This window comes from Dermacentor andersoni, chromosome 2 (genome assembly GCF_023375885.2).
Source record: "Dermacentor andersoni chromosome 2, qqDerAnde1_hic_scaffold, whole genome shotgun sequence".
NCBI classification, from domain to species: domain Eukaryota; kingdom Metazoa; phylum Arthropoda; class Arachnida; order Ixodida; family Ixodidae; genus Dermacentor; species Dermacentor andersoni.
In genome coordinates this window covers 110,461,380-110,487,461 of record NC_092815.1, presented here as the reverse complement: position 1 = coordinate 110,487,461, position 26,082 = coordinate 110,461,380, and the positions used below count along the sequence as shown (strand labels likewise).

Genomic DNA, 26,082 nt, shown 5'->3' with positions numbered 1-26,082 from the left:
AACATCTCAATACATAATAGGAGAATAGTCTGACTATGACTTCTTCTCTAAGCTGAGAAACATTATCCTCCACAGGGATGCATGTCCAAGCATGCTACTGCACTAACACAACTGGCTTGGCAAATTCATGGTCACACACTGGCGTTGGCAGAGCACACTGCACTTCTTAAAGGCACTCTTCGAGCCCAAAATCCAGCATAGTAATGCATAACTATTTCACTTTATAATCACAGTATTACTTCATTTATTTTCTGAATCGTCAAAAGTGTCCCATGCATGATATTCACGCAAACACAGTAATGATGACAGCATGATCCCGTAATGAAAAAATGACTTATGAGCTGCACAGTTCAGGGGCACTTATTCATTTTCCGGTAGGTTCAATACACTTTTGTAGCTCTTTGACTGCCAGGTTCTAGATTCTTTTTGCAAATGCTCCTCATCCACATGCTAGTGCTTTTTTTTTTCTTTTTCCCCCCGTATTGGTTCAGTAGACGTATGAGGCCACATAGAAGATAGTCCTTCGCATTCGCTTTCTTCCACTTTAGAACTAGTAAACAGTTACTAATTTCCTTCATATGTCAGCTTGAGGATGGACCTGCTATGCTGCAGTGCCAGGCTTAGAAAAAAAAGAAATAGTTAACTGAAAGTCACAAGAAATAGTTTAGATGGAAGAACATTTTGGTGCAGGTGAACTTGATTGAGCCCAGTAAACTGACAGCGTGACAAGTTCAGTAATTGTAGGGCAATAAAAAAGAACTAGAGAATGGCAGCTTGTTAATGCTCAAATGCTGGTGGTCATGTGTTGTAATTTGTTTTCTTTTCGACATGGGTCAATGCAGGCAAAAAACTAGCACTTTATAAAAGCAATGAAATGTTTGGGTCTGTGAATTCTTTTTTTGACACATCTTTGTATGCTAGAAAATGTACTCTGCACGAAATATTCACATGTGGCATCACAAATTCAAGCAGCACAGAAGAATATTGCTTGCAATATTTCATGTTTCCTGATATAGTGGCAGATTCGAATCAGGTTTCCACAGCAGGAAAACAAAGTCATGCATACAGCGTTGAACGACCGCAGTTTGTTACCTGCTTGAACTGCGATTGAGCAGGTACGTATTCTACAAGAAATAGCTCATTGAAGCAGTGTAGTAAGAGACTACATTTTCCTGGTCTCGGTCCAGTCCTTAAGCGGTTCTTGCTGCATACCTTCCTTTGTTACTTTAGTTTCCATAAACCTTATATACAAATGAATGAGCGAATGCTGTAGAACCTAGATACAATCTTGTTTGTTATGTTTTCGCAGCTCTTATGTTCCGAAGCACCGGTCCTGTTTAATTTCCATAGGGTCGCAATTATTAGCTTCCCATTTGTTACGTTTCTCTTCCTGGTTATTACGTGCAAAAGCTGCTAATGCACACCACTACTACGGCTTCGGTCATCACTGGCAGTTGCATCCGCCACCACATGTTACTGCTGAAAACGGTCACTTCCCAGAATCTGCCATCGCGGTGAAGAAGGATTGCCATCGCCATGCTCAGATAATCGCCAGTCGTATATGCCAACGTGTCTCACATAGTCAAAAGCCAAGAGGAGGTAGAAAAAGGCATAAGGAGTTGCCGAAGGTGTCTCGTGACCTACAATAACTTGCGTGGTTACTTTGACTTGCAAAGCTGTGTGGCTACTGAAAAAGCGCTGCGAGTGCTCGAAAAGAGACCGTTATCGAAGATTCTACTCAAGCAGGTAGAGGTGGACAGCATGCAACGTCCATGTGATTAAGAGAAAGCCAGAGTAAACTACACCACTTTATTTTTACATGGATTAAGAAGTTCTATGCCATTGTCCACCTACTTTACACAATGTTTGTCGGGTCCCAGCAGTAGTGCTTGTTCTTGTTCAAGCCACTGATGGCGGCAACTTCATCATCAGTGAGTGTAAAGTCAAAGATGTTTGCATTCTCTTCGATTCGTTGAGCTTTACTTGACTTGGGGATGATAGCTGTAAAAAGTCACAATCGTAAGCAGTGATTATGGGAAGCAGCTACTCGACTTTCCTTAATTTTTGTGCGCCTACCGGTTGTTCGAGCTAACCTCAGGAACAAATGATAGAATCAAGATAACTGTACCTATGCCGAGTTGAAGAGCCCATCGTAGGACCACCTGTGCTGGCTTCTTTTGGTGTTTACCTGCTATTTCCACAATAACTGGCTCTTGAAGAATCTGTAGACAAGCATAAATGCAGCATGTCAGAGCGAAATTAGGCTGCTCCAACACAACAGTGATGAAGAGTATAATATTAGTGTGGCAGACATGCAATGCCTAAATTCAAGAGGAGAGATGAGCTACAACAACAATGCATACAATGCAACCATCAGTTAACACTCTGACGCTGCACATGATTGAAATGGTAAAAGCGCACTAGTAACTTCAACATCATTTATTTATTTGGTTGTTTATCTTGCTTGCAAGAACGATTGCAATAAGATATCCTTGTAATTAATGATCAGAGCTAAAACTGATGAACAGTTGCACCGGCTTTAGGGCGACAGAAGCAAACAGTAGATGTGCTTGACATTGTGTACTAAAATTCTAGTTGGTATATGAAAAAAAAATTAAAGGCTGCTCACATAAAACTATACATAAAACTGTAAAACTGGATGTGCCACAGCAACTTCATGTCTTTTTTGCACACGGTGCTGCCAACATATGTGCCCCATGTTTACAACTTTCACTATCAAGGTGCAGATGCTAGGCGGCTTGATGAAGCCGCGTGTTTTCTGCGGTACTGTATTGTGGTGCCATCTAGCAAGCACTCGTCGAATGATAGCCATTGCCCTTGAGATTTCAGTGCACACCTCTACATCATTTACCGCATTTTTTCTTTGCTTGATTTGACTTGCAACGCATAAGGGGCTTCACGAAAGATAACACTAAGCATAAATTGTTATACAAAATAAAATTTTGCATGTTTGTACTCTTGGAGGCACATATGACCCATAAGGAGCTTCAGACAAGAGGTTTCATGAGCTAGTACTCATGTACCAGACTTGGGCATATAATACAGTAGAACCTCGTTGATACAATCCCGTTACGTATGATTTCCCGGCGCCAACATTCGTGATTAAGAACACAGAAAAATGACCTAATTGAGTTATGCTTACCGGTTCATATGTTCCCAGAAAACACTATCTTTCTGCACTAATGTTCAATACATCGGCAGACTGCAATCATATGATACGTTGTTCGGCTGTTAGGTACCGTGTAACAAGAAAATGCGCAAGGCACGTGCGATCGAGGCCAGTAGCCACCCGCTGCTGCAGCTTTGCCGCAATACTCACCTGCCCGTCTCGCATGAAAATGCCAGCATGCACTCAGTTTATCATTCTGGTACCAGCAAATCTCCTCCCAAGTCATTGCAAGCCACATTCACAGCTATTGCCACCAGCCGCATTACGATAAGTACATTCACCTATCTGTTTTACAGCTCGCGCTTAGTGCCGTTGGAAGCGTACCGCACGCAACTCATGCAGGCAGCGCAATGTGAGCATCACTTTTCACTCCGGCGGCATCCGGCATTGCTCACAAGCTCAATTTAATTTCGCTTTCCTGTCAATGCCCTAAAACACTACAAAACAGGAAGACAACAAAACGTGTCTCCAGCCGCTGGACCTGTTCGACGCACGTCGGCGTTTCGTGCCACAACGATTCACATTACCTAGATGTCAACTACAGTCTGTCAAATTTTTTAGTTACTTCGGATTGTACGTTTACCTAGTTAGTATGTTGCTGCCGTTTTTTTTTTTTTTTTTAGCACGTATGAACGAGTTTTTACTGTATACATGAATGTTGTAAATTGGTGATATATCCTTTTGTTCATATTTTACTATATATTCCTTGCAGCAAATCCCATTAAAAGAATAATGAGCACAACCACTAAGCATAGCTTGCTAGCGCAAGTAAAAGAAAGTCCATGTTGTCTGTAAAGACCTTGAACTTTTCTTTATGACATCATGCATAAACACTCAACCAGCCTGACCGGCACCACAATATGGTAGTTATTTCAACGTGGGGTCATGACCCCACGTTGAAGCTTGCTATACAGAAAAGCAGTTCTACAGAAATCAGCAAAGTGGAGGAAGCTTCATGAAAGGGAAAAAATTGTCACTCACTTGAGAGAGGCACGAAGCTACAAATGAAAGCTAAAAGTGTTTCTCAGAAAGAAAGATTTGCAATTGAAGGAAAATTCGTTCTGGTACAGGGTTTGAACCCAAGATCAGTGCCTTTCCAGGGCAGTCTCTGTGGCGGTCCTTAACTCTACAGGTGGCCTCCATAGGGTTTACCTGGTTGAAGGTATAACAGCATGATTTCTTGAACGAGGAAAAAAAAAAGGAGTACAGACAAGGACAGCGTTGTCCTTGGTGTTTTTTTTTTGTTGTTGTTGTTGTTGTTCTCATTCAAGAATTTGTGCTGCTACACCTTGAATCATGCAGAACCAACTCGCGCAATCTTTGTTGTTTCCATGGTGTTGGTCCCGAGTTCAATATGCAGACTACGGTGAATTTTTCTCTAACTGCAAAGCTTTCTTTCGAACAAGCTTGTATGGTATCCAAGATTCCACCCCTTACAAGAATTCTAGCATTCCTGCTGCCAACACTCAAGAATGTCCTCATATGACTCAGTATTCATACTATTGCTATATGTTCAAGCAAAACAATATGCTAGTGATATGAAAGCACTGTCAAATGAACAAAAGCACAGAGGCACAACTTCACAAAAAAGTAATAAGCATGTACTCACTGCATCGACCCCGCCTGCTGCACCGAGAGACGAGTAAGCCTGTAACACAATGTGATGTTCCTTGCAGTAGCGCAGCAGGTCGCTTTGCACCAGGTGTGGGTGAAACTCCACCTGGGAAAGGTGATGTTTCATCACTACACCTTGTTATGATCGGCCAGCAGGGGTAGTAACCTTCTAGCCTCTTCTGCACCACTGCGACGAACCACTTCGTGAAGCTAACAATGCATCCCCCTCGAACACACCTGCGGCGGCAGCAAGGCAAGACAAGTTTGGCGGATCGAGTGTTGTTTGTTGGTTCACTGTCGCCTTCACGGACCTACGGGAGCAAGAACACTCCTGGAAAAGGGTGTTCTAAGGCATTCCCTCACGGAATCCAGTAACCACCACAGTTGCTTGACAGGCGCTCCAGCTAACTACAGGGTCATCCCAGGAACCAAGACGTGCCAGCTTGAGTCAAGCGTGGCAATCCCTGTCTACGAAGCTCCCCTCCTTTCTGTGTGTTCTGTAAAAAAAGGTGCAGGAGTGGTTATGAGAACCCTCGCCCTCAATGCAGGTCCTTCGATGACTTTGGATGCTCCGAATGGATGAAAGGGGGTGGCAGTTTTCCCTAGCCTAGGGATCTAGAGAGGACATGGGGGGTTTAAGCGAACTTTTTCGGCTCCTCGGAGTGCTTCAATTCAGTCATGCTAGACTGACGAGATGTAACGTTCTCCACTCTTCATGTAGATATTGTAAATAAATCCAATACTCCTCGTTTTTCTATAAGAACACGTTCCTCCCTTCAACAACGTCCTTAGCGTGGATGAGTCGGATGACAGCATGGGCCAGCTACCCTTTTTTACATGCCCGACCCCAACTCTTGCACTCTAAAAACAGTTGCACCCTTTGGGGCGTATATTTGCCGCTCAACAATAATCGTCACCTGTCTTGCCCGCATTTCCTTTCTTTAACGCTGTGAGCCCAGTAATTCTAAGTCATGAACAGCATGCGCATTATCAGAATCACAGAGCATTCTCGACAGGAGAGTAACGAGCGCAGCGTTTTCAAGAAAGGGGACACATGCAAGACAGATGACGATTATTGTTGTGTGGCAAATATACACCCCGAAGGGTGCAACTGTTTTTAGAGTGTACAACCTGAATTAGATCACTACGGCTGAATTTTCCTAATCTTACGCCAGCAGGACGTGCAAAACTGGTATGCAATGTTTGAATCAAGGGAACCAATCAGGGAACCCCACTTTTTTGGACTTTTAGCCGAAGTCAACCTTGAGAACCTTTTGGGAAAGGAGCCGATCCACTCCTAATCATAAGTATGGCCCATGCTCCTGACACCAGAAAAGCTCACCTGGTTCACAGTCGGCGGCACGCTGCAGTACGTCAGCAGTTCCTGCAGGTGCTTGACGGTGTGGTTGGAAACGCCAATGGCACCCACTTTACCTGCAGATAGTCCATGATTCAAATGACACTTTTTAAGTTTTGAAAGCCATAGAAGGGAAAATACTACACGGGACATTACTTGAATATGCATTCACCCAGCTTCCCAATATGACCACTTCATTTGAGAATGCCTGTACAATTTCTATGATGCTAAGAGCTCCCAAGTGATGCAGCTTAATGTAAGCCAGGTATTGCTCGTTGTAGTCATGTGCATTGTTCTTATGCTCTGTTTCACATGTGCACGAATATCTATCTCACAATGCCAATTTTATGTCCCCATTTGTAGACCCTGTAATCCAAATAATAGGAGCCAGGGTCACACACATAATCTCAATACATCGTTCAAAATCTAAGTCATTAGTACTTGCAGACTGAAGTACACAATAAATCTTCAAAACAATGCTATGCTATTTGCTATTGTGTGGTAGATCTGGTATACAGGTTAATAACAATGCATCAGCATAGAATATTGCAGTACTGTCATTCAAATGTATTCTTTTTGCTTGACCTATATATTTTGCAGCAGAAGAAATGGTTTTTGGATTTGCACTACTTGAGAGCGACATAGCATTGCATTGCTGCATACCCAATTATTCAACGTGTTGTGGCCAAAGGAAATTTTTGTCTAACTTGAGCTGTCTGCATCTGAATTTATGCCAATACAGTCGACTTCTTAATTTGACAACCCCACAAAAGGCACAAATTTGGCTTCTATTTCCTAACGTTCAAATTAAAAGCAGAGTTTAACATGCATGGGTACCTTTTGAGTTTTAAAGGGACACTAAAGGCAAATACTAAGTCGATGTGGAGTGTTTAAATACCTTTCCAGAAACCTTACAATGCTTGTTTCGTGCCAAGAAAAGACTTAGTTTATGAGAAAATTGTATCTGACGGGTCTGAATATTTTTTCCGAAATTCAAATCTCCCGCCACCCAACCTGAGGAGTGGTGACGTTGCATGCGCCATCACCACCCTTTGCTGTCGTCGGTGAGTAAAACGGTGGCCAACAGACGGCGGCACCAAGCCAAGACACAGCGGCGGATTCGCCGCTTCAGCTGCTTTTTGGTCAAGTGGCGTAGACCATTCAGGCATCTCGCGACATGACATGGAAGTTGAATTCTCTGCTACTTGCAGTTTGTGTAAATTTCGTGAGCCAGCAAAACCACTGCAGCACTACGCGATCAGGAAAGTACTGAAATGCGAAAGCATAGGCGGCGCAGAGTCGAGTGAAAACGAAACCTTTTGACCGGCCGTGTCGTTGCCAACGCTAATTTCAATGAGTTCTTTTTTCTAAATATGAAATGGAACTGGACAACTAGCATTTTATTTGATCTTATAATACAATACAAGGATGTTTTGTGCGATGATTAATTGAGTACTAGTGACAGAATTTAACTGAGGATTGCTTTCGTCATCAGGCAAGTGCTTGAATGTCTCAGGGAAGTCTCTAATCATGTACTGCATTTACCTTGATTTCTCAATTATTAAGGCTCTGTTCGCGATAACACTGATGCCTTAGAGATTCTCGAGCACTAATCTATCACTTTAGCTTTACTTAGTATTTGCCTTTAGCGTCCCTTTAAACAGGGCCGAATCAAAAGGCAGGTAGAATTCATCAGCACAAAATTAAAAACAAAGCAGTGCTGTAATTCACTTGCAGAGGGAAGGTTCATATACCTTGGCTGTACAGGTTCTCCAATTCCACCCAGCTTTCCTTGCGCAGTACGGCTTGCTCTGGGTCTTCAGGTTTACGCCCCTGCACTCCAGGCCAGTGAAGCAGCAGCAGATCCAGCTTTCCGCCGAGCCGATCAATTATTCCCAGGGCACATTCACGGCACTTCTCTCGGCCTTGGGCTATGGGTGGTACCTTGCTTGCCACCCAGAGGTCGGACCTCTGCAATCCAAACTCCTCCAGTGACTGCAGGGCACCGACAAGCGCCGCCTCGTTCCTGTATAATGGTGCCGAGTCTGGCGCCCACACACCTCATAACCATAATGCTAGAGAAATGCGATGTGCTTCAATTTGGCTTGAATTAAAGGCAAACAGCAAGAATCATGTAAGTGCATGAGCAACTAGAAGGCTTTATCACCAAGTTTTTGAGCAGATGACTTGCTAAATAATTACAAGCATCTCTTCTCTTTGTCCTAAGTTATACATGATATACATATCAAAGCACATGGAAATTATTAACAGCGCTCAAGCAAGGAATGTCGCTGTAGCCAGCATTTTGACAAGGGGGCTCGTCTTCGTCAGGGCTGATGAATACCAGCTTTCTCGTCACAACATTGCCTTCAGCGACATTACTTGCTCGAGCACTGTTAAGCTTTTCCATGTGCTTTGACATGAATATTTAATTCCTTGTGCTTTTGTTTGCAATTTATTGCCTGTCCTGCTAGAACCAATAAATTGGCTTGGTGAATGTAACAGAAACAAGTAACAGATGGTAACAGAGTAACAGATGTGAGGACAAGAGTTATCTGCCACAGGCAATATTTTAACATTCCAGCAAACTTGAAAATGATCCCCCCATATATAAGCGAATACAGTTAAAGCTCGATATAAAGAGCTTCAATATAATGAAATTCGCGATATAATGAATTATTTAACTGTTAATAACCTCTTGTCCGTAGAACACCATGTATTTAGAGCCTCAATATAACGAAGTGCGTTTGTATGCGATTTCAACACAACGAAATCTCACTGCTGCCACAAAGGAATGTCGAAACAATTAATGGAAACTTCGCGGACGCTGATGGTCAAATGAATGAATTACAAGCGGCTGTTTGCAAATGCACCTCTCAAATCGCACGCCGCACGACAATAGCCGAAGTAGAGCCGCATCATGTTCTGTATAAAGTCCAAGTGCAATAAGGTCCTATCGCGCCCTGCCCACTGTGTGCTTTAGGTGCGAGTGAAAGTGTGCGAGGGTGATTCAAGGAAGATGGTGGCTTCACAAGTGCTGCCTTCCTGGACGAGCAAAGGGAAAGACGAGGAGGGGAGGGAGTTCGTGGTTACGCGATCAAGCACGTGCGCGAGTGAGCAGGCGGGGGCGAAGTGTGGAGGGTAGTGCGCCTCTCGATTTCTGGCGCGCATCTCAGCCCATCTCAGCCGTGGCTGCGCATGGCTCCAAGAGCGGCTGAGCCTATACACAGCCACCTACCCTGTTTTAGAGGCTATCTGCCGCATGTGCTAAGTGTGTACCAAGACGGCTTAGTATTAGTACTTAGTATTAGTTTTAGTATTCGAGGTTGTGTAATTTCGAGTTTTGGTGACCCGTTGGAGTGAGAGGCAGCCAAAGCATTCACTCCCCGCTGCAGGCGCTCTTCCTGATGTTGTCGCCCCAGTGCGGGTAACGCTATCAGCCGCTGAGGCGGAGTGCACGGAACGCGTGGCTGGCTTCGCTTAAGTCGTACCACCGAGATGCCCTCGACATACATGGCATGAAATCGTATCATTCGCTGCTGACTCCTAAATTTATCAAAATGAATTGTTTGTTCTTATTAAATTTTTTTTTCGGCTGCCCGATAATTTGGAAAATTCTGCAGCCCCTTTCCGTGTAAGAAAAATCGGTCGGAGACTGTACTTATTTGCATAATAGGTCGAATTTTAGTAGAACGAAATTTCTATATAACGAAGCAAATTGCGGATTTTGCCGACTTCGTTACATTGAGGTTGAACTTATAAACTAAGTGCACTTACACGAGAACCGTGTCCAGATGAAGGCAGTGACCAGTTGTCATTATATTTGATGTTTCTAGGTTCCCATGGGTTCATTTTGGATTTTACAAGTGTTCCAGCCAACCAGACATTTAGGTGATATGCAAGTGCATCAAAGGTCAATGGTGTTCAGTGATTTATACTATTATGTCACTATGGCTGGATTCTGTTAATCTTACACCAGCAGGAAATGCAGAATGAGAGTTATGTGATGTTTGAATCAACCATTTAAAAATTAGATACTCTTTTGGACTTTTAAACAGACTCAAACTAGATGGAAGGTCAATTAATGCCGTACTGAATTAATGGAAGTCATCTTACTTGAACTGCTGCCTTCAGTGCTGTCATAACACAGAGAGAAACATCAAACGATTCAAAGGTTATCAGTACACTTCATGAGGTCATTCACCTGTTTTTGGAAGCACATTGAAAGCTAAGCATCTCAGTATCAACACACACGTGTTCATAATTTGTTTTATTTGTAATGTATGCACAACATATATATGATAGCCATGTATTAAATTGATATAATAGCCAATTTAAAAGCTTTCTCTGTTCACTGTAATGCAAGATGACTGATACATACAGTGATACAAGAAAACATAGATATTAGACACTGATCTACAAATAAACATGCAACGCTTATTGATAACGCAACCTGTTGGAAACAAAATAAGACTGCGATCTGGCAGGTCCACATTTTCCCTTGTGTTTTAAGTACTAATACAAATAAACTATAATCTCTGCTTCAGAGATTATATGAAAAAAAAAGGAAATCCAGAAATGAAATGTAGAGTGCACAAGTGCATCAAGAACAGTCATGAAGTTACATTCTACAACATATACAGTAGAACCCGGATATATTGAACCCACATATAACAAATCATTGAGTTTAACGAACAACAGTAAAATCCCCTTGAATTCGTTTTGTATGAAATTTTGTTTTATGTATCGAATTACCTATATATGAAACTTTTTCGTCATCCCCTTCAGATTTGATATATCCGAGTTCGACTGCATGTAACCAATGCAAGCACCATATCAATGTTAATTTCCTGCATTGCACTTCTTTGATCTTTACATAGCTTTTTCTGATGTCTCATGACTACTTCTAGAAGCACTATCAGCTTAAAATCAAATGGAAAGAAACAATTGCCAGAACATCTATTGTGGGCAATTTTAATGTACAATGTGCAGGTCACTTCATGTCAAAGTAATGAGTAGAGTTGAACTGCGAATAGAAGGCAGGCACAAAACAGACATAGGCAAAATGCAAAAAACACGCATGAGCCTATTTTGACTTCTATGCATTTGAATTTGTGCTGACAGCGCATGCCTGTTTACCAGTGCATTTTTTTTTCACTGGTGTATATTGGCCTCAGTTTCCAAGAAGATGCAAAGCTTGCACTTCGTTATCCCAGGGCTGCCACATACCAATCAGCCTGTATCCCTGCTGCAGCACAGTAGGCAGGAGGGACTTGAGCGCAGCATCCGAGATGCGATATGTTCCAACTGGATTCAACAATTAACAATACACCATGTGAAAAATTTGTTAACCAAGCATGTGTATATGTAGATCAGTACAGGACATAAAGTGCACGTTAAGTCCAGTGGGGTCCAGTTAAAGCAAGGCGGATTCTACGAAGGAAAGCTGAACTAGAGAGGCGCTAGTACTGAAAAAAACTAGAAACTCTCTCGTTTGGGTATCTCCTTAGTCTTCCACTTGGTTATGCTCATGTTGGCATGTACTAATTGGCCCACCAACTTAGACTACGCAAAGTTTGGTGGATAGTTCTGCATAGAAAAGAAAAAAAAAAGGAAAATGAACATCACCAATCATTTTATTACAACAAGTTGTGAGCCACAGTTTGTTTCAGTACATGGGACTCCGCGTACCTTGGCTGTAACCTGAAGCATGTCAACAGGATTAAAGGATGTCAGATGAAATGGGAAACATTATAGTCGTGCAAGAGGAAGGTTGGTAATGGGTTGGCAATGCATGCACTCTAGGATATACATTATCATTACACTTGTGCAGTGCAGCATGTTCTAAATTACAAAGAACTTCTGCAGTAAATTAAACTAGCACGCATAACTGGGACTGAGAATTTTTGTCAGCTCGGAACAGCAAGACAGAATGATAACAATGCAGATATGTTGCCTAAAGGGACTGTGCGGGTGTTGCCTATATGTCACTAACCTGTTGCGGGGTTATATGCAAGTCATCAATTGAAAGAAATTCCTTAATTGCCATGCGTATACGAAGTTGCATTCCCTTATATATGTGCAATAACTCGAACACAGTAATCGAGGATCACGACTAGCAACTCACACTGGCCTTGTTGGTAGGTCATACTACAGAGCTGCAGGCATACACCATGCAGGCACGCACCCAAGACACCATGACACAAGAGCAACACAGGGACGCACTTTAACAATACAGTATGCGATTCTAGAAGTTGACTAGGAATATAGTCATTGAAGCACGAACACAGCAATGTATGGAGGTGTTGTATACCAAAAAACCATGCATGCATATATTTCGTTATATCAACTAAATAGTTGGAAGTTCTCATGTCATGATTTAAGACGAAAGTATGAACAATGCGGTCTGTCTGCTTTGCGCTAAAGCTTTGCGCACGTACGTGTTCAGCGCCGCACCGGAGGAGCTAGGGATAAATACACGCAGAGCTTTGATTTCGGGAATAAAAGTTGACGATGTTTAAGGACAAAAGAAAAGTAATAAGACGGGTGCGCCTAGTCCCTAATCCACGGCCAGTAGCGAACGCGCGTGCGTATTTGCATCGGCTCTGCGCGCGCGAGCAGTGTAAAGGTGCTTCAATGCCACGTCTGCATCGAGGCGACTGCGGAGCACACTTACATCGATTGTCTGAAACGCGACAACAGTACGCTTTATTTAACCAGTAGTATAGTACTACGCAAAACATGTCTTGGTCCCTCGTTGGCGGTGATGCGTTACAATCTCACAATCGGCAGTTTCGGTTTAGTTTAGGTTACCGGACCGCACGTAACAGTACCAACCTTAGTCACTCTTCAGCATGCTTCAGCAACGGCGCACGCGTGCTGCATAAGCTTGTGATTAATAGATTAGGTTGTTTGTTTCTGCAAGCTTGTTACGTTTCATATTGAAAACAGCGCAAGATACGGATGTCGCCTTTTCGCTCGTCCATATGTATTTCGCACTGAAAAAGTGTGCGTGATGAATGCTACGCATGAAACAGGCTCACATCCGATGGCAGGTAGATGAGCTCCGTTGTTCAACAGCAGTTTCGAGGTCATTGAAAGAGCCATAGCTCACCAACGGATTCAACAAACGGAGAGCAACTGCAAACGTGCTTGAACAGGCCAGAGGATATCGGTTGCTCAAGGAGAAAAACAAGCACAGTTGCCTAGTCCTGCGTTAAAGAATGCGCCAGAAACGGCAAGTATGGTGCAATTAGCGAAAATGAACCGAAACCGAAACTGTAATATGCTCCAACCATGCATCTTCCATCATTTTGCCTGAAACGGCATGAATTTACGTAACGAGAAGCAAGAAATACGGAATAGCTGGCTGACATTTTGTTGAGTCAACTTTTTTCGCTATTCCCGACCCCGATCGACATAACTATAACATAACGGTTGCATCAAATGCTTCCTGCCGCCATAGAGCTCCCTACAATAATTAAACTCTATGCTTGTTACCAATTAAGCGTGTTACCGATTTGACGTCGTATTCAAGCACGTAAATATCGTATGTTAATATTTATTATTGAGGTAGTAAGGAAATATTCGCTCATGAAGAGTGGACTCGTTTTTCCGATGTGACGTCCGTATGGGCGAGGAGGAGGTGATGTGCACATAATAAAATCCTGCCGAAAAAAAACAGTATTTGGGGGGCCTCGGAAAATATTTCTACTATCCGACATTCGTATGAACCACAAAACAATCGCAGCGCCAGCACTCACTGCACGTCACGTTGGGTTCACTTCAAATGCAATGACATTTCGTTTGCCGACGCAACTGCACGACAATTCCCTAGAGTGACTAGATTTCACAGTGGCTCAGTAATTCGCAATGTCCTGGTTCAAGAACGCTTTGTAGACATACAGAGTCCTGAACATTTCGCTGCGTGCGTTCTAAAGAAAGATTTTGCGCTCCCCGCTGCACTTTTCTTGCTCAAGTTTTGCAGAACGATCGCATTTTGGTGTCTACTTCATCTAGTATAACACTTGGCTCAGTGAATTGCCTGATTTTAAAGAAAAAAATTGAAATTTGCCTGCGCTTATGGGAATGCGATATGCTGCCGCGACGGCGCCAGCTTAAACTCTTTTCGCCACCTTCCGTGAGTTGCAGAAAACTGCGTTTCAGTCGCCTGTTCCAGAAGTGGGTAACACGCGACGGCACTCCCTGAAACGCTGCTTTTTGCAGCTGACGGCAGGCGCCGACACAAGTTTATGCTTGAGCCGTCGCGGCAGCAGCTTGCATCTCCTTAAGCGCAGGCAAACTTGAATTTTTTCTTTAATATTATTACGATATGATTCCGCGAGAGACGATGCAATTAACTGTGCCAAGTGTTATACTAAACAAATTTGACGCCAAAATTCGATCGTTCTGCAAAATTTGAGCAAGAACAGTGCAGCGGTGAGCCCAAAATCTTTTTTTAGAACGCGTGCAGCGTAATTTTTGGGGCCCTGTGTACATGGTATGATGCTGGTGATGCTAGCGATGCCTACCAAACCGTACCAAACAACGTTACTAGATTACCTCTAAAGATGTAATCTAGTACAACGCCTCCTATGCGTTGTCTAGTAACGGTACCAAACTACTGGCGCTGACGCTGTTAGCGCCACCTACTAGGAAGTGCCTGCACCTCATGCGCAGATTTCTTAAGCTGCGACGCTCAAAAAAAAAAAAAAAAAGACGTGTTGAGAACGTAAGCGAACAAAAAAATCGCATATTTACTTCAGTTATTCTGGATAACTTTATATACTTTTTTTAATTTCTTAACAATTTGTTTTTCCGTACATCTTGTTTTAAAACAAAAAAAAAATAAACGTTTGTTAAAAGTAAGTCTCCTTCGTTAAAAGTAAAATAATCTCGCTAGGTAAAATATTATAAGTAACACTTTTTTTGGAAAGTGTTGACTACATTGAGTGCGTTTCAAGTTATGAAAACAAAAGAGGCAAACACAAACAGAACAAGCATGGCGGCTGTCGAGAAGCCAGCAGCGGTTACTCCGTGCCCGCAAGTTGGCGCAAAGGACGTAATCGAGAGTGAGTCGAGCCCATTACTCTTACTCAAAGTTGTCATAAGTTGAACTGGTTTGCACAACTTGTGACTGGCAGTGATTCGCTTTGTGCGTCTTTGCGTATTCGATCGTTCAAACCAAGAGGCGTCTCGTACCAACTTTCTCGGGAAGTTGCTTCGAGCTTTCGGTTGAGTTTCTGGTTTGTCTTTTAGCGATCGTAACGCGTTGTGCCTGCGGCATTTTATGCGTAGCAGCGCAGGAAACAAGATTCTCGATTTCGCCGCTGTGTAGCGGTGAAAGTTAGTGAGGCATCCGTCGATGACAGCGTAGTGTCAATGCATCTCCGCATTGTGCTGTGCGGTGCGTTTGTGGTTGAGGTTCCCGATCTTTAATGATGCTCGATGGACTGTGCCTCCCACTTATGACTGCCTCTGGAACAGATTCGCAGAATGGAAAGGAAAGTCCGAACGAGAACCCCAGGGAGAGTCTCCTGGAGAAGCTCCGCGCCAAGGCCAAACATTACAAGCCATGGGGAGACATGGCCAAGGCGCTCCGCATGGCTATCATGGTGAGCTTCTCCTTTTCGTGGTGCGTTCCGCATGTTTGTACACGGACAAAGTCAACAGCAATTGCCACTTACTATGGAACGCCGATCGTCTGTGTGTGCACGGAGAGCATGAACATCGCAGTTGACTAGAAGATATCGAGGATTGTCAAACGTGTGGTTTCAGGTCTTTACTTTTGATAGCGGGACATACCGGTCCTGTGCACATTCGCCTGAGACGTCTTGAGATCATGTTTGCACACGTTCATGTACATTTTTTTACTCTTGCTGTACAATGTCGGTTGTCGTGATTTCTGGGACATGTTTAGAATTCGAAAAAGCGCAATTTTTCAGTTTTGACATGTGATGTGCGTGATTTAAATCCTTCTTGTAGCGAAGGCCGATATATTCCTGCGCAATCTGCATTGTTATTGTTTACGAGATGCTTTAAGTGAAATTCTAAGCGCACACTGACGTCAACCTGGAATGATGAAAAAAAGATATTTACTGTTTGCAAAATGCACAAGCTGTAAATGTACTTACAAGTTTGAGTAGCCAAAATCCTTGACATGTCAGTCCATTGTTTTCTTGTAGAGCTATAATTGAACGTAATGTGGTACTGGAAAACCATTGCATTCAAAGTCACTGCCAGTTGTCATCGCTTACGCATGCAATCTGCGTAAAGAGGAGTGGTGAGCAAATAATCAGATTTTACAAGCTGCTCATATTGTCACTGAAACAGAAGTTAGACGACGCATGCCCCAGTTCTTTGGCAGCTGCAACCATTTGCCACTTGGTACTAGCCATGTGGTAACAGTGAAAATGCATGTGTGCGACGACAAAAACAGCAAGGCACTGTGTCATTTGATGAAAAGGTCCAGTGCCCTGCCCGGGCTTCTGTGTGAGCAGATGTTTGGTGTGTTGCAACACCATGGACCTGAGCACATGGGTGTTGGAACTTCTCACGTGTAGCTGTGGGTGGCTTGGTCATGTCCGGAGAAAAGGGGATCCTGGGGGTTGAAGCGATGCTGGGTCTTGGCAGAGGCTGCACACTCCTTTGGCCTAGGCTTTACGTAGATGGCACCCGTGGATGGACCCAACTATGGGAAATCGCTAGTTGCCTTTTCCTGACCTCCTCCCCTACCTTCGTTTTTCTTTCTTACTTTCTGTCTCTCCTGTCTTCTTTTCCCTTTCTTTTACTTCTAATTTTCTAGGCAGCAAGGGTTAACCGTGTGTGACATAACCAATCTAGGTTATATTATATTAGGCTATAGCAGTAACATACAGCTGGCATTTGCAGGACCTGTTTTACACATTGTTGGGCTCCATGGTGGGTGGCTGGCATTACTGCCAAAAACTTCACCTATATTCATAGCTAGTTCCTTCCCACCTGTCCATGATCACCCTCAAGAAAGAGTGCGAGATGTATTCCAGTTCTTTGGACGTCAAAGACGAAACTTTCCACGATTCCATGTCATTCACTCTGAAATACCAGAAAACCAACTATAAACAGTCTCACCTTTTCTTGTTTCTGAGTCTCTAACTGAGACTCTTGGACCAGGTTATAAAGCACCAAAGATGGCAAGCGGTGATCTCCTCTTGGAGCTCTGCAATCAGAAACAACATGTAAAGCTGCCCAATCTAGAGTCATTTGGTGATGTTCCAGTAACAGTGACTCCGCACTGTACTATGGACACAACCGGCGGCGTTGTCTCAGATGATAATTTGTTGGAGCTGACTGAGGCTGAACTCTTGGATGGCTTTAGTGAGCAGAATGTTATCAATGTTAAATGAATTAAGATGAGGCGGGACGGAAAGAAATCCAAACCAAGCACCTAGTACTTACTCCCATCTCAAGTGGTATTTACTGTTTGCAAAATGCACAAGCTGTAAGTGTACTTACATGTTTGAGTAGCCAAAACCCTTGACATGTCAGTCCATTGTTTTCTTGTAGAGCTATAATTGAACGTAATGTGGTACTGGAAAACCATTGCATTCAAAGTCACTGCCAGTTGTCATCGCTTACACATGCACTCTCCGTGAAGAGGAGTGGTGAACAAATAATCTGATTTTACAAGCTGCACATATTGTCACTGAAACAGAAGTTAGACGACGCGTGCTCCAGTTCTTTGGCAGCTGCAACCATTTGCCACTTGGTACTAGCCATGTGGTAACAGTGAAAATGCATGTGTGCGATGGGAAAAGCAGCAAGGCCCTGTGTAATTTGATGAAAAGGTCCAGTGCCCCAATAGCCTGAGTTTATTGAGGCTGGGTGCATCAAGAATCTTGTTAGGCCATACGTGCCAAATCCCCTCGGATGTTTTAAGTGCTAAAGGTTCGGCCACAGTTCATAGAACTGTCGAGGCCGGCTGATTTATGCCAAGTGTAGTGCCAATGAACATTCATTCGAAACATGCGAGAACTCTCCACTGTGCCAGCTGTGAGGGGGAGCATGCCACATACTCGTGGTCCTGCCCATCATCAAAGAAAGAGAAGGAAATATTCACAATTAAAGTGAAAGAAAACATTTAGTTTAAAAAGGCACATGTCCTACCTGCTGAAAACCAGCTTTGCCGAAGTGGCTGTCTGGCCCACTGCGTCGCTGCCAGTGAACCGGCAGCGACGCCATCCAAGAAGGGCCCTTGGCTCCAAGGTCTCGTCTTTTGAGGTGGGGCTTTCAAGGCAAACACATCTCTCACAAGAGCACGAGTCCAGTGCCTTGCAAGCAGCACCTTGCAAGAAGCGATGGACGCAACACCGAACATACTGGCGCAGCCAGTGCCTAAGGAGCATCGCGATTCCATCCACTGCTGCAAAAAAAAAAAAAAGGCAAACCCCACATTATGGCAGCTGGAAAGGGCTCCATGAGCTAATTTTGCATTCTTGAACCCAAAGCATAAAACATTTTCAAAATGGAACCACAAATTCTACAGTGAAGTGTGAGAGAGCTTCTCCATAACCTCAATGATATCACTGAACTCTTCCATAAATATGATCCAGAGGTGCTGTGTGTTCAGGAAATACGTCCAAGACCTCCATAAACAACCTTTTTTAGACAACATGCTATCTTTCTGAAAGACTGTGATGATGCTGTTGCCTTGTCTGGAGGTGTAGCAGTAGCTTTAGATAAGTCTATTGCTTGGCAGAATCTCTCTCCTGATGCCCCTAGAGGCTGTGTTTGTGTGAGCGATTCTCTTCTACAAGTCGATAACCTTCGGTTGCTGTTGCATACCGCCTCATTACCAACTCAGCAAAACAGAATTCTACTCACTCATTGACCAGCTCTCAAAACAAGCATTATCACTAGTGATTGTAATGCTCGCAGCAATTTGGGGGAGGCTTCCTGTGTGATGCGAGGGGTCGGCTCATAAAAAACTTCCTACTAGCCTCTGGTGTATGCCTCTTTAATAAAGGAGAGCCCACCTACTACAGTCTTTAACACAATCTATATTCTTCCATATATTTAGCAATTGGCACTGTGGCCCTCCTTCCTTAAATAGAATGGAATGTCGTCAAGAATCCATTTGGGAGTGACCACTTCCCTTTAATGCTGAACCTAATACAGCAACATGATAGTCTACCCCATGCCCCTTATTGGAATATATTGGCTGTCTGGAAACATTTTAAAGAGTCAACCTACTTAACATGCAATTTTATCAACAATTTTAGTATTGATCATGCATTAGTGCTTGTGCAGTACAGTAGTATGTCATGTACTTCCATAATAATGGTAATTGATATTTATTTAGCCTTCAGTTTCTTTTTTCTTTATGTGTAGAATACAAGCTGAAACTAGGTGCCTTTAATTGTTCCTGATGTGCTAAAGCGACCATATGAAGTGAATAAGGAAGCCAAGGAAAGCATAAGCTGTGGTTGAAATTAAAGTGTTGAAAATAATGAAGAAAAGAGAAATGAAAGTGGATGAAAAGATGACTTGTCAATGGTGGAAACCGAACCCACCACCTTTGCTTTACACGAAGTGCCTACCATTGCTTCAAGGCTTCTTGAAAGGTTTGTTAACATGGCTGCCACAGCCACATGTAAGAGCACGCAGTTCTTATAGTATTAGTACCTGCAGGCAGTTGCTCTGGTTGCATTTGCTTTCTGTAGACAATGAAAGGGGTGTACCTTCGTGAGTGCAGCATTAGAATTTACTTAGGCTTGTATCTTTAAAGGAAATAGATTTCTCTAGTTCTATCGTGCATTTTTGTTGTAGATGGTTTGTAGTCTGACTTTTGCCACAGTACAAAGGCACCTATGCAAAGGGCCAAACTGAGTTGCGGGGTGCGTTCATTGCTGAACACCAACAGTAAGTATATCAGATTTCATTCCGTATAGTTTCATTTCATGGAATTTGCAAAGGTTGTGAAAGTAGGCCACAAGCAACAATGTAGGCATGCCTTCATAACATCGTCTGTTAGAGAGTTGTGTTTATAAGTGAATGGTTGTCTGAAGGTTTAAATGCTGTGGAGGAGCGCCTTGATTGGACAGCATTCCTCTTCTTCCGCTGCCCTCTCTCCTGGGTGCAGAAGGAAGCTCCAGCACCACTGTAGATGTACTAGTTAACAGCTCTATTCTCTATGAAATTATGCAATGAAACAACATACGCTACCTAAATATCCTCACTGCAACAAATATACGTTTTTAAGTGCATTATTCCTTTATTTATTTGCTCACATTGACAATCATTGTCGATGGTTCTTGAAAAAAAGTTTTTTTTTTCTTTACTATGCCAACTATGTGTTCAAAGGTGCTCCGCTTTATTGGTTCTTTTTCAGCTAAATGTAAATTTAACTTACCCATTCAAGACAGTAGGTCTTGGGTCATTTATAGCTAGCAAGTTTATGAATATTATGTGTGGTACTACATGTAAAAGACAATTAGGAAAAATTCATAAGGGTTTTCATTGCCTCAGAGCTTTCCACCGGCTTCCTCTTCACCTAGTTCAAGTTGTTGATTGTGTCTTTCTTTCAGTTCCCTTTTGTTTTGAATGTCCCACTTTCAGGGGAACATTTTTAACACCGTCAAAGCCTTGTTTCATAGAAGGTTACTGGATATTTTATCAATGCACTCAAAGTGGACTTTTCCTTTTATTATGCTTGCTTGGATTGATGGTGCTAAGCTGGATGGCTAGCAGAAAAGGTGCAATTGTTTATTTGGTTAAATGCACTAATAAAAAGTAGATAAGCATTGTTATGAATGCAAGTGTGAAGTAGTAGATGTAGCACTTGCATTTGGCACCTCCCACTGTATTACAGGAAAAACACCACTTGGTGGACAGTGCCGAGCGCAGCCAGCTGCAGAAGTGCCTTGACATGATCCAGAAGTCCATCAAAGGTATGGCTACTTATTGGCACTGTATTGTTGATATTGATATTAAGAAACACCAAGCATATCAAGTATACAACTTGTTTACCAAGGAATTGAGGATGACACTGATGGCACTCGCAGTGTCTTCATATATTAGCAGGATTGTATACTTGCATTGATAGTGTAGCTACTTGCCAATAATAGATCTGCTACCCAAACACCAAATTAAAAAAAAAAAACCTTTTATATTATTTTTATGCATAGCACGTTGTGAAGCGGTCACTAAAGTGGCAACTTGCAAGAAATATTAGTTCATTGTTGCTCTTGATGACTTGACTGTGAATGATGCATGAAATCATTCAGAGCTGATACAAGACACATTTGGCTCAAGTTGTTGGTTGAAAGACCTGGCAGCAAATGGGGAAACATGCTTCTCTTGTACAGTGCACTAGGGCTCTTCCATTCCCAAAGAAAGGAGGAAAAGATGTGGGGACATTTACTGCCACACTACAGAGCTACAGCGAGGGCTGGAAAGGCAGTGCAAGCAGAGTTGATACACTCTCTTCTGCAACCCTATTTCTGACACGCATGTAGTTGTATCGTCATGGCTGTGTGCAGCCTTGTCTATGACAGGTGAATAATCGCGTATGACTGAAGATGCCACTTGCACCGCTTCGGTGTGAAAAACGTGGCCTTACACAGGCTGGTTTTAACATCGACAGGGTTGGGAATCTTACACATGTGCCATTTTGATTGTCAAGCAAATTGTTGTGACAAATGGCTGAAATTACACCGCGCTGAGCCTGAGCATCTTTGGCAGCTTTGGAATTGGCAGGCGTCAGCAAAAGCCAGTGGCAGACACAGCTGGCGTGGTGCTGTGCTTGGTCTTAAAGCCCCTTAAACTTTGTAAAGTAGCAACACTTTTGTTCTCTCTCTCTTGCAGCGTAGCAGACAACCTTTCACCGACATAGCTAGACGGTGTTTTAAGTGCTCGCACTAGCAGTCTTCAGCATCTTCAGCATAAAAATTCTGTTGACTGGCTTTTGGAAATTTATTAACAGCATCTTTTGCTGCTTTGATAAGTATTCTGCAAAGAAAGTATCTAAACAAGCGCTAACGCTGGTCAATGAAGACTTCGAATGCATAGTGTGTGCTACAGTTAGGTGTGCAACTTTTGTCAAACCGATGTCACAATATTTTGTTTCGTATGGTTGTAAATTACAGCTCCAGAATCGAACGCTATCATCCCAATCTCCATTAAGCCCTCTTTCAACCTAGACAAATTTTGCCATCCTTGCGTATCAGCTATGATGCACATAGGCTGGCAGGAGGCATCAACGGTCACTGCTCTGAAGCTTTGTTAATGCATTACAGCTACAATACCGGTGACTTGCTTGTCTTCATGCATGCTCGCCAATCTTATAAACACTCACACAGGCTCGGACGATGCGCAGATGTGCCATTATGTCTCCAGTGCCTCTAAATCGACAAAGATACACACCGCTAGTGATTTAGCCTAGACTTTGCTTAAATAAATAATGCAATCACTATTTTAGCATACGACAATGAGAATGCAGCAACATCATTCCTCCTTGGCTAAGAAAAAAAGAGAATAGTGAGTTTCCTTTGAGAAAATTATTTTTATTGTTTACCAGATTAGTGACTAACTACGATTCATAACGCGTAAGTACACCCCTGCAAGAAGTGACAGACTTGATTTCGCTAACTGAGTTTCGTCTTCAATAATTTTGAGGGACATGCACAGAGGACAGTTGCACTCTTTCAGAAATCATGTTTGTGCGATTTGGGTTGAGTAAATTTGATGGCAGCGCAATCGCACCTGCATTGTGGGAAATTGAGTGATGTTGTAATAGTGCTCAAAATGACACAACAATAAGAAACTTCGTGTGGTTAGGGCTAAAGAACTTGAGAGTTGATTCAATATTTATTTACCAACAATGACACACAACAGGCTTGTAGATGCAAGTCACTAAACATAACTATACTATTTCCAATATAAGCATTGTTTGTATTCATGATTTTAAATAGCGGATCTCAGAGACATAGTTGATGCACGAGTTCTACAGTTGAACAAACAATTAAACATGCGAGTGAACACAAGAGCCGACGAATAAAGGAGTGAATGAGCAATGAAACAAACAAGCGAGCGGTCACACATTTTTCTTGCTGAGTGCTCCACTACCTCAAATAAGCCTTTAGACGTTTTAAAGCTCACATGCATAGTACATGAGTATCAAAAAGTTACAGAGTTATTGTTCGGTGATGAATGTGCCCCACAACTCGTCTGTGTGAGAGCACGGACTCTTTACATCAGCACCTTTGTGTCGCAAGTCGACTGACCAAACGCCAACTATGAACACAGAAAGAAAGCTGCGCACACTCTAAAAAAAAAGTGAACAAGTGAAGAGGAAAGGTGAGCATTCACGCCACTTGAGGCACAAGTTCTATTAAAAGAACTGTGCTGAATGTTAAAATTTCTGTAATCAAGATTTTGCATGTGTCCTCACATCTCCACGAATTTGAGCCAATCGGTGTATGTAAGGCTAAACTCACAGAACACATCAACATAGTGTTGATAGAAACAAAGTACATGTCACACAGGAGCTGTGTAAAATTGTGCAGTGAAAGGACAAGATACTCGGTAAACTGTGGCATATCTATGAAGTTATAGTGCGCAGCAAATTTCAGTGAAACCTTGTTAATACCTATGTAGCTGGCGGGTAACGTGGATCAGGTACGCACTAAGCGATGTAATAATTAACTGACAATGGCAGATGAGTGGCCATAGCCTTATCAGCCAAAAGAACATATTAATTCTCACTTCAACACACAGACGGACAAGTTTTATTGGCAAAATATCTGATTTTCACTTGCCGCCATGGCACCCTTGTAGTGATGATAGCATCCTCAAACTCATCAACGCCGCTAGCCAATTTCTCTAGCAGGCCCCACTTCTCTGCAAACTCCCTCATGACGGTCACCACACTATTCGTGTCAGACACGGGAGGGCCATCATCCACATTGTCGTCCATGATGATGACATGGAAATGCTAGATGCTATAGGAACAGGAAACACGTCCTGGCTACCATGTTTTGACATCACTATCGGTGGTGACTGCAGTCCGGGGAAGGTCCGCATGCCGCAATTTCACTGTCTATGGTCAGTGTGCATGACATTTTGCCGATTCCATGCTTGTATGTACTGGATCATGAAGTAAATACTATGCACTAACCGTTTGGCGTGCATTAAGCGACTATGGCTTACTTAAGTGGTCAGCCAATACAGTAGGTTCAATGGTGACAGGGTGGGGGATTCATTACGACTATATTTAAACTGGAATTGCTTATAAAGTGGGTGCATATTAACAAGGTTTTACTGTATGCAAGCCTCAACACATACATTACGAGAGACTCAGAAACTCGCACCAGGGATGTTGGTCTGAAGATCTCTCTACCCATTCGGTGAATCCAAGTCTTTCTCTTTAAGGCATCGTGCTTGCTGGATGGTATAGTGAAGAGCTTCTTGCCTTCACTGAATCGATTTCGGCATCCAAAGGTGCAGCAGCTCATAATGATCAGAAGCGCCATGAAGAAATGCCTCCTTTGTCACAAAATTTTAGTTCAGGGTGCACACAAAGAAACAACACCACGTGCACGTAGGGGCAAATACACAAACATCTGCTTCTCGCCAGTTCGTCGATGCTACTGAAGCAGAAATGGCGGAGGAGTGCGACTGTAACGTGTGAACCCAGCACATGGTGCCACATGATGTCAGTAGGCCAATAGAAATGCGAGAATGGGCAAGGGGAAAAGGGGAGGTGTCCTCGCTGAGGCGGCATTCTTCAAAGCATGTCGCTACTTTACGAAGTTTGAGGGGCTTCAGTTGGAGTCGGAAGGTGGGTAAAAGTAACTTTCGGATTCTCATCACCAGTGGGCATGACAAGCCGCACATGATTGAGCCCCCTGAATAAAACTAAAGTACTGACATTATTTTATCTTGCTGCCCGAGCTGGTGAGTGAGGAGATCCGCGCTTTGAGTTGGAGCAGAGTCACATGTTTGTGCTGGCATCGTTTCCGCAAAAACCCACAATATGCCAGCTGTGCCTTTCGTTGGTTTTTTTGTTTGGACTTGTTCCAGTGCCATGACAGTTGCTCATGATCATGGTGCACAGCCTCACGGTCATGGTGTTCACGAATCCTGATAGTGTCGATTGCGCCGCGCATTGTGATCGCCACAATCAAAAAGTGCAAACTGAGAGGGTGTGGGGACTCGGAAAAGGAGACCCCAAGAGAGGAGGAATGTCGCTCTATTATCCCCCTTATTCAGGGGGCTCACACCCTATCACTCAATGTGAGTCACAGATGTCTAGGTGCTTCCAGTGAGTCTCGCGAATGGCAGTGAAGTCAGCCACCTGCAGAATCTTAGTTTGAGCAAGTTGGTGCCGTCACATTACCTAGAAATGTCTTTGAATAAACCACTCTGGTCTTCACTAACCTTAGCTTCTTCACAACTTCTGTTGGAAAACACCTCCAGTCACTTTGCCAGCACTTAATACAAGAATAGTATGAAGAATGCCTTTTGGCTGCTCTTCAACATTTTTTAATGCTGCAGAATGCATGGTTTTATGACTGTTAACTCACTTTATTATAATAAAGATCTAATTTAAAATTTACATCCTCCGTGTTGCTCCAATAACATATATTTGTGACAGACTGCTCCAAAATTAGAATTTGGCTGCTCCAGAGTGAAATTTTATCAGCTCCTAAAATTGCTACTAAACGACTTTGGGCTTTCCCACCCCTGCATCGAGAATGCTGTATTTTTTTTTTAATTTCAAATGTTGGTCCATACCAGTGATTGCTTTCCTGTATCGGGGGATCCAGCTGGAGCAGTGTTTCCAGAGCCTTTTTGCATGACCCTGCCCATTTCTGGCTTTCAGTGACATCGATGCAGTCCATGATAGAGAGGCTGGACACCATCACACGACAACAGGGGTGAG

General features: G+C 43.1%; 2 protein-coding genes across 2 annotated transcripts in view; one reads left to right on the top strand and one right to left on the bottom strand.

Annotated features, from left to right (window-relative positions):
* Nucleotides 1-1,795: 1,795 nt before the first annotated feature.
* Nucleotides 1,796-13,358, bottom strand: LOC126541253 (uncharacterized oxidoreductase YtbE-like). The gene is made up of 7 exons (XM_050187953.3): nt 13,205-13,358; nt 11,391-11,468; nt 7,916-8,206; nt 6,147-6,238; nt 4,800-4,910; nt 2,129-2,222; nt 1,796-2,001 (listed from the first exon to the last, which is right to left on the bottom strand). The coding sequence occupies exons 1-7, from the start codon at nt 13,266-13,268 to the stop codon at nt 1,856-1,858; spliced, it is 876 nt and encodes a 291-aa protein (XP_050043910.1). The 5' UTR covers nt 13,269-13,358; the 3' UTR covers nt 1,796-1,855.
* Nucleotides 13,359-14,469: 1,111 nt separating this feature from the next.
* Nucleotides 14,470-26,082, top strand: part of MED1 (Mediator complex subunit 1) — a 39,861-nt gene continuing 28,248 nt past the window's right edge. The window contains exons 1-4 of the mRNA XM_050187967.3: nt 14,470-15,232; nt 15,648-15,775; nt 21,010-21,088; nt 26,023-26,077. Coding sequence (XP_050043924.2) covers nt 15,127-15,232; nt 15,648-15,775; nt 21,010-21,088; nt 26,023-26,077 — 368 coding nt within the window. The 5' untranslated portion in view covers nt 14,470-15,126. The remainder of the gene's footprint in view (nt 15,233-15,647; nt 15,776-21,009; nt 21,089-26,022; nt 26,078-26,082) is intronic.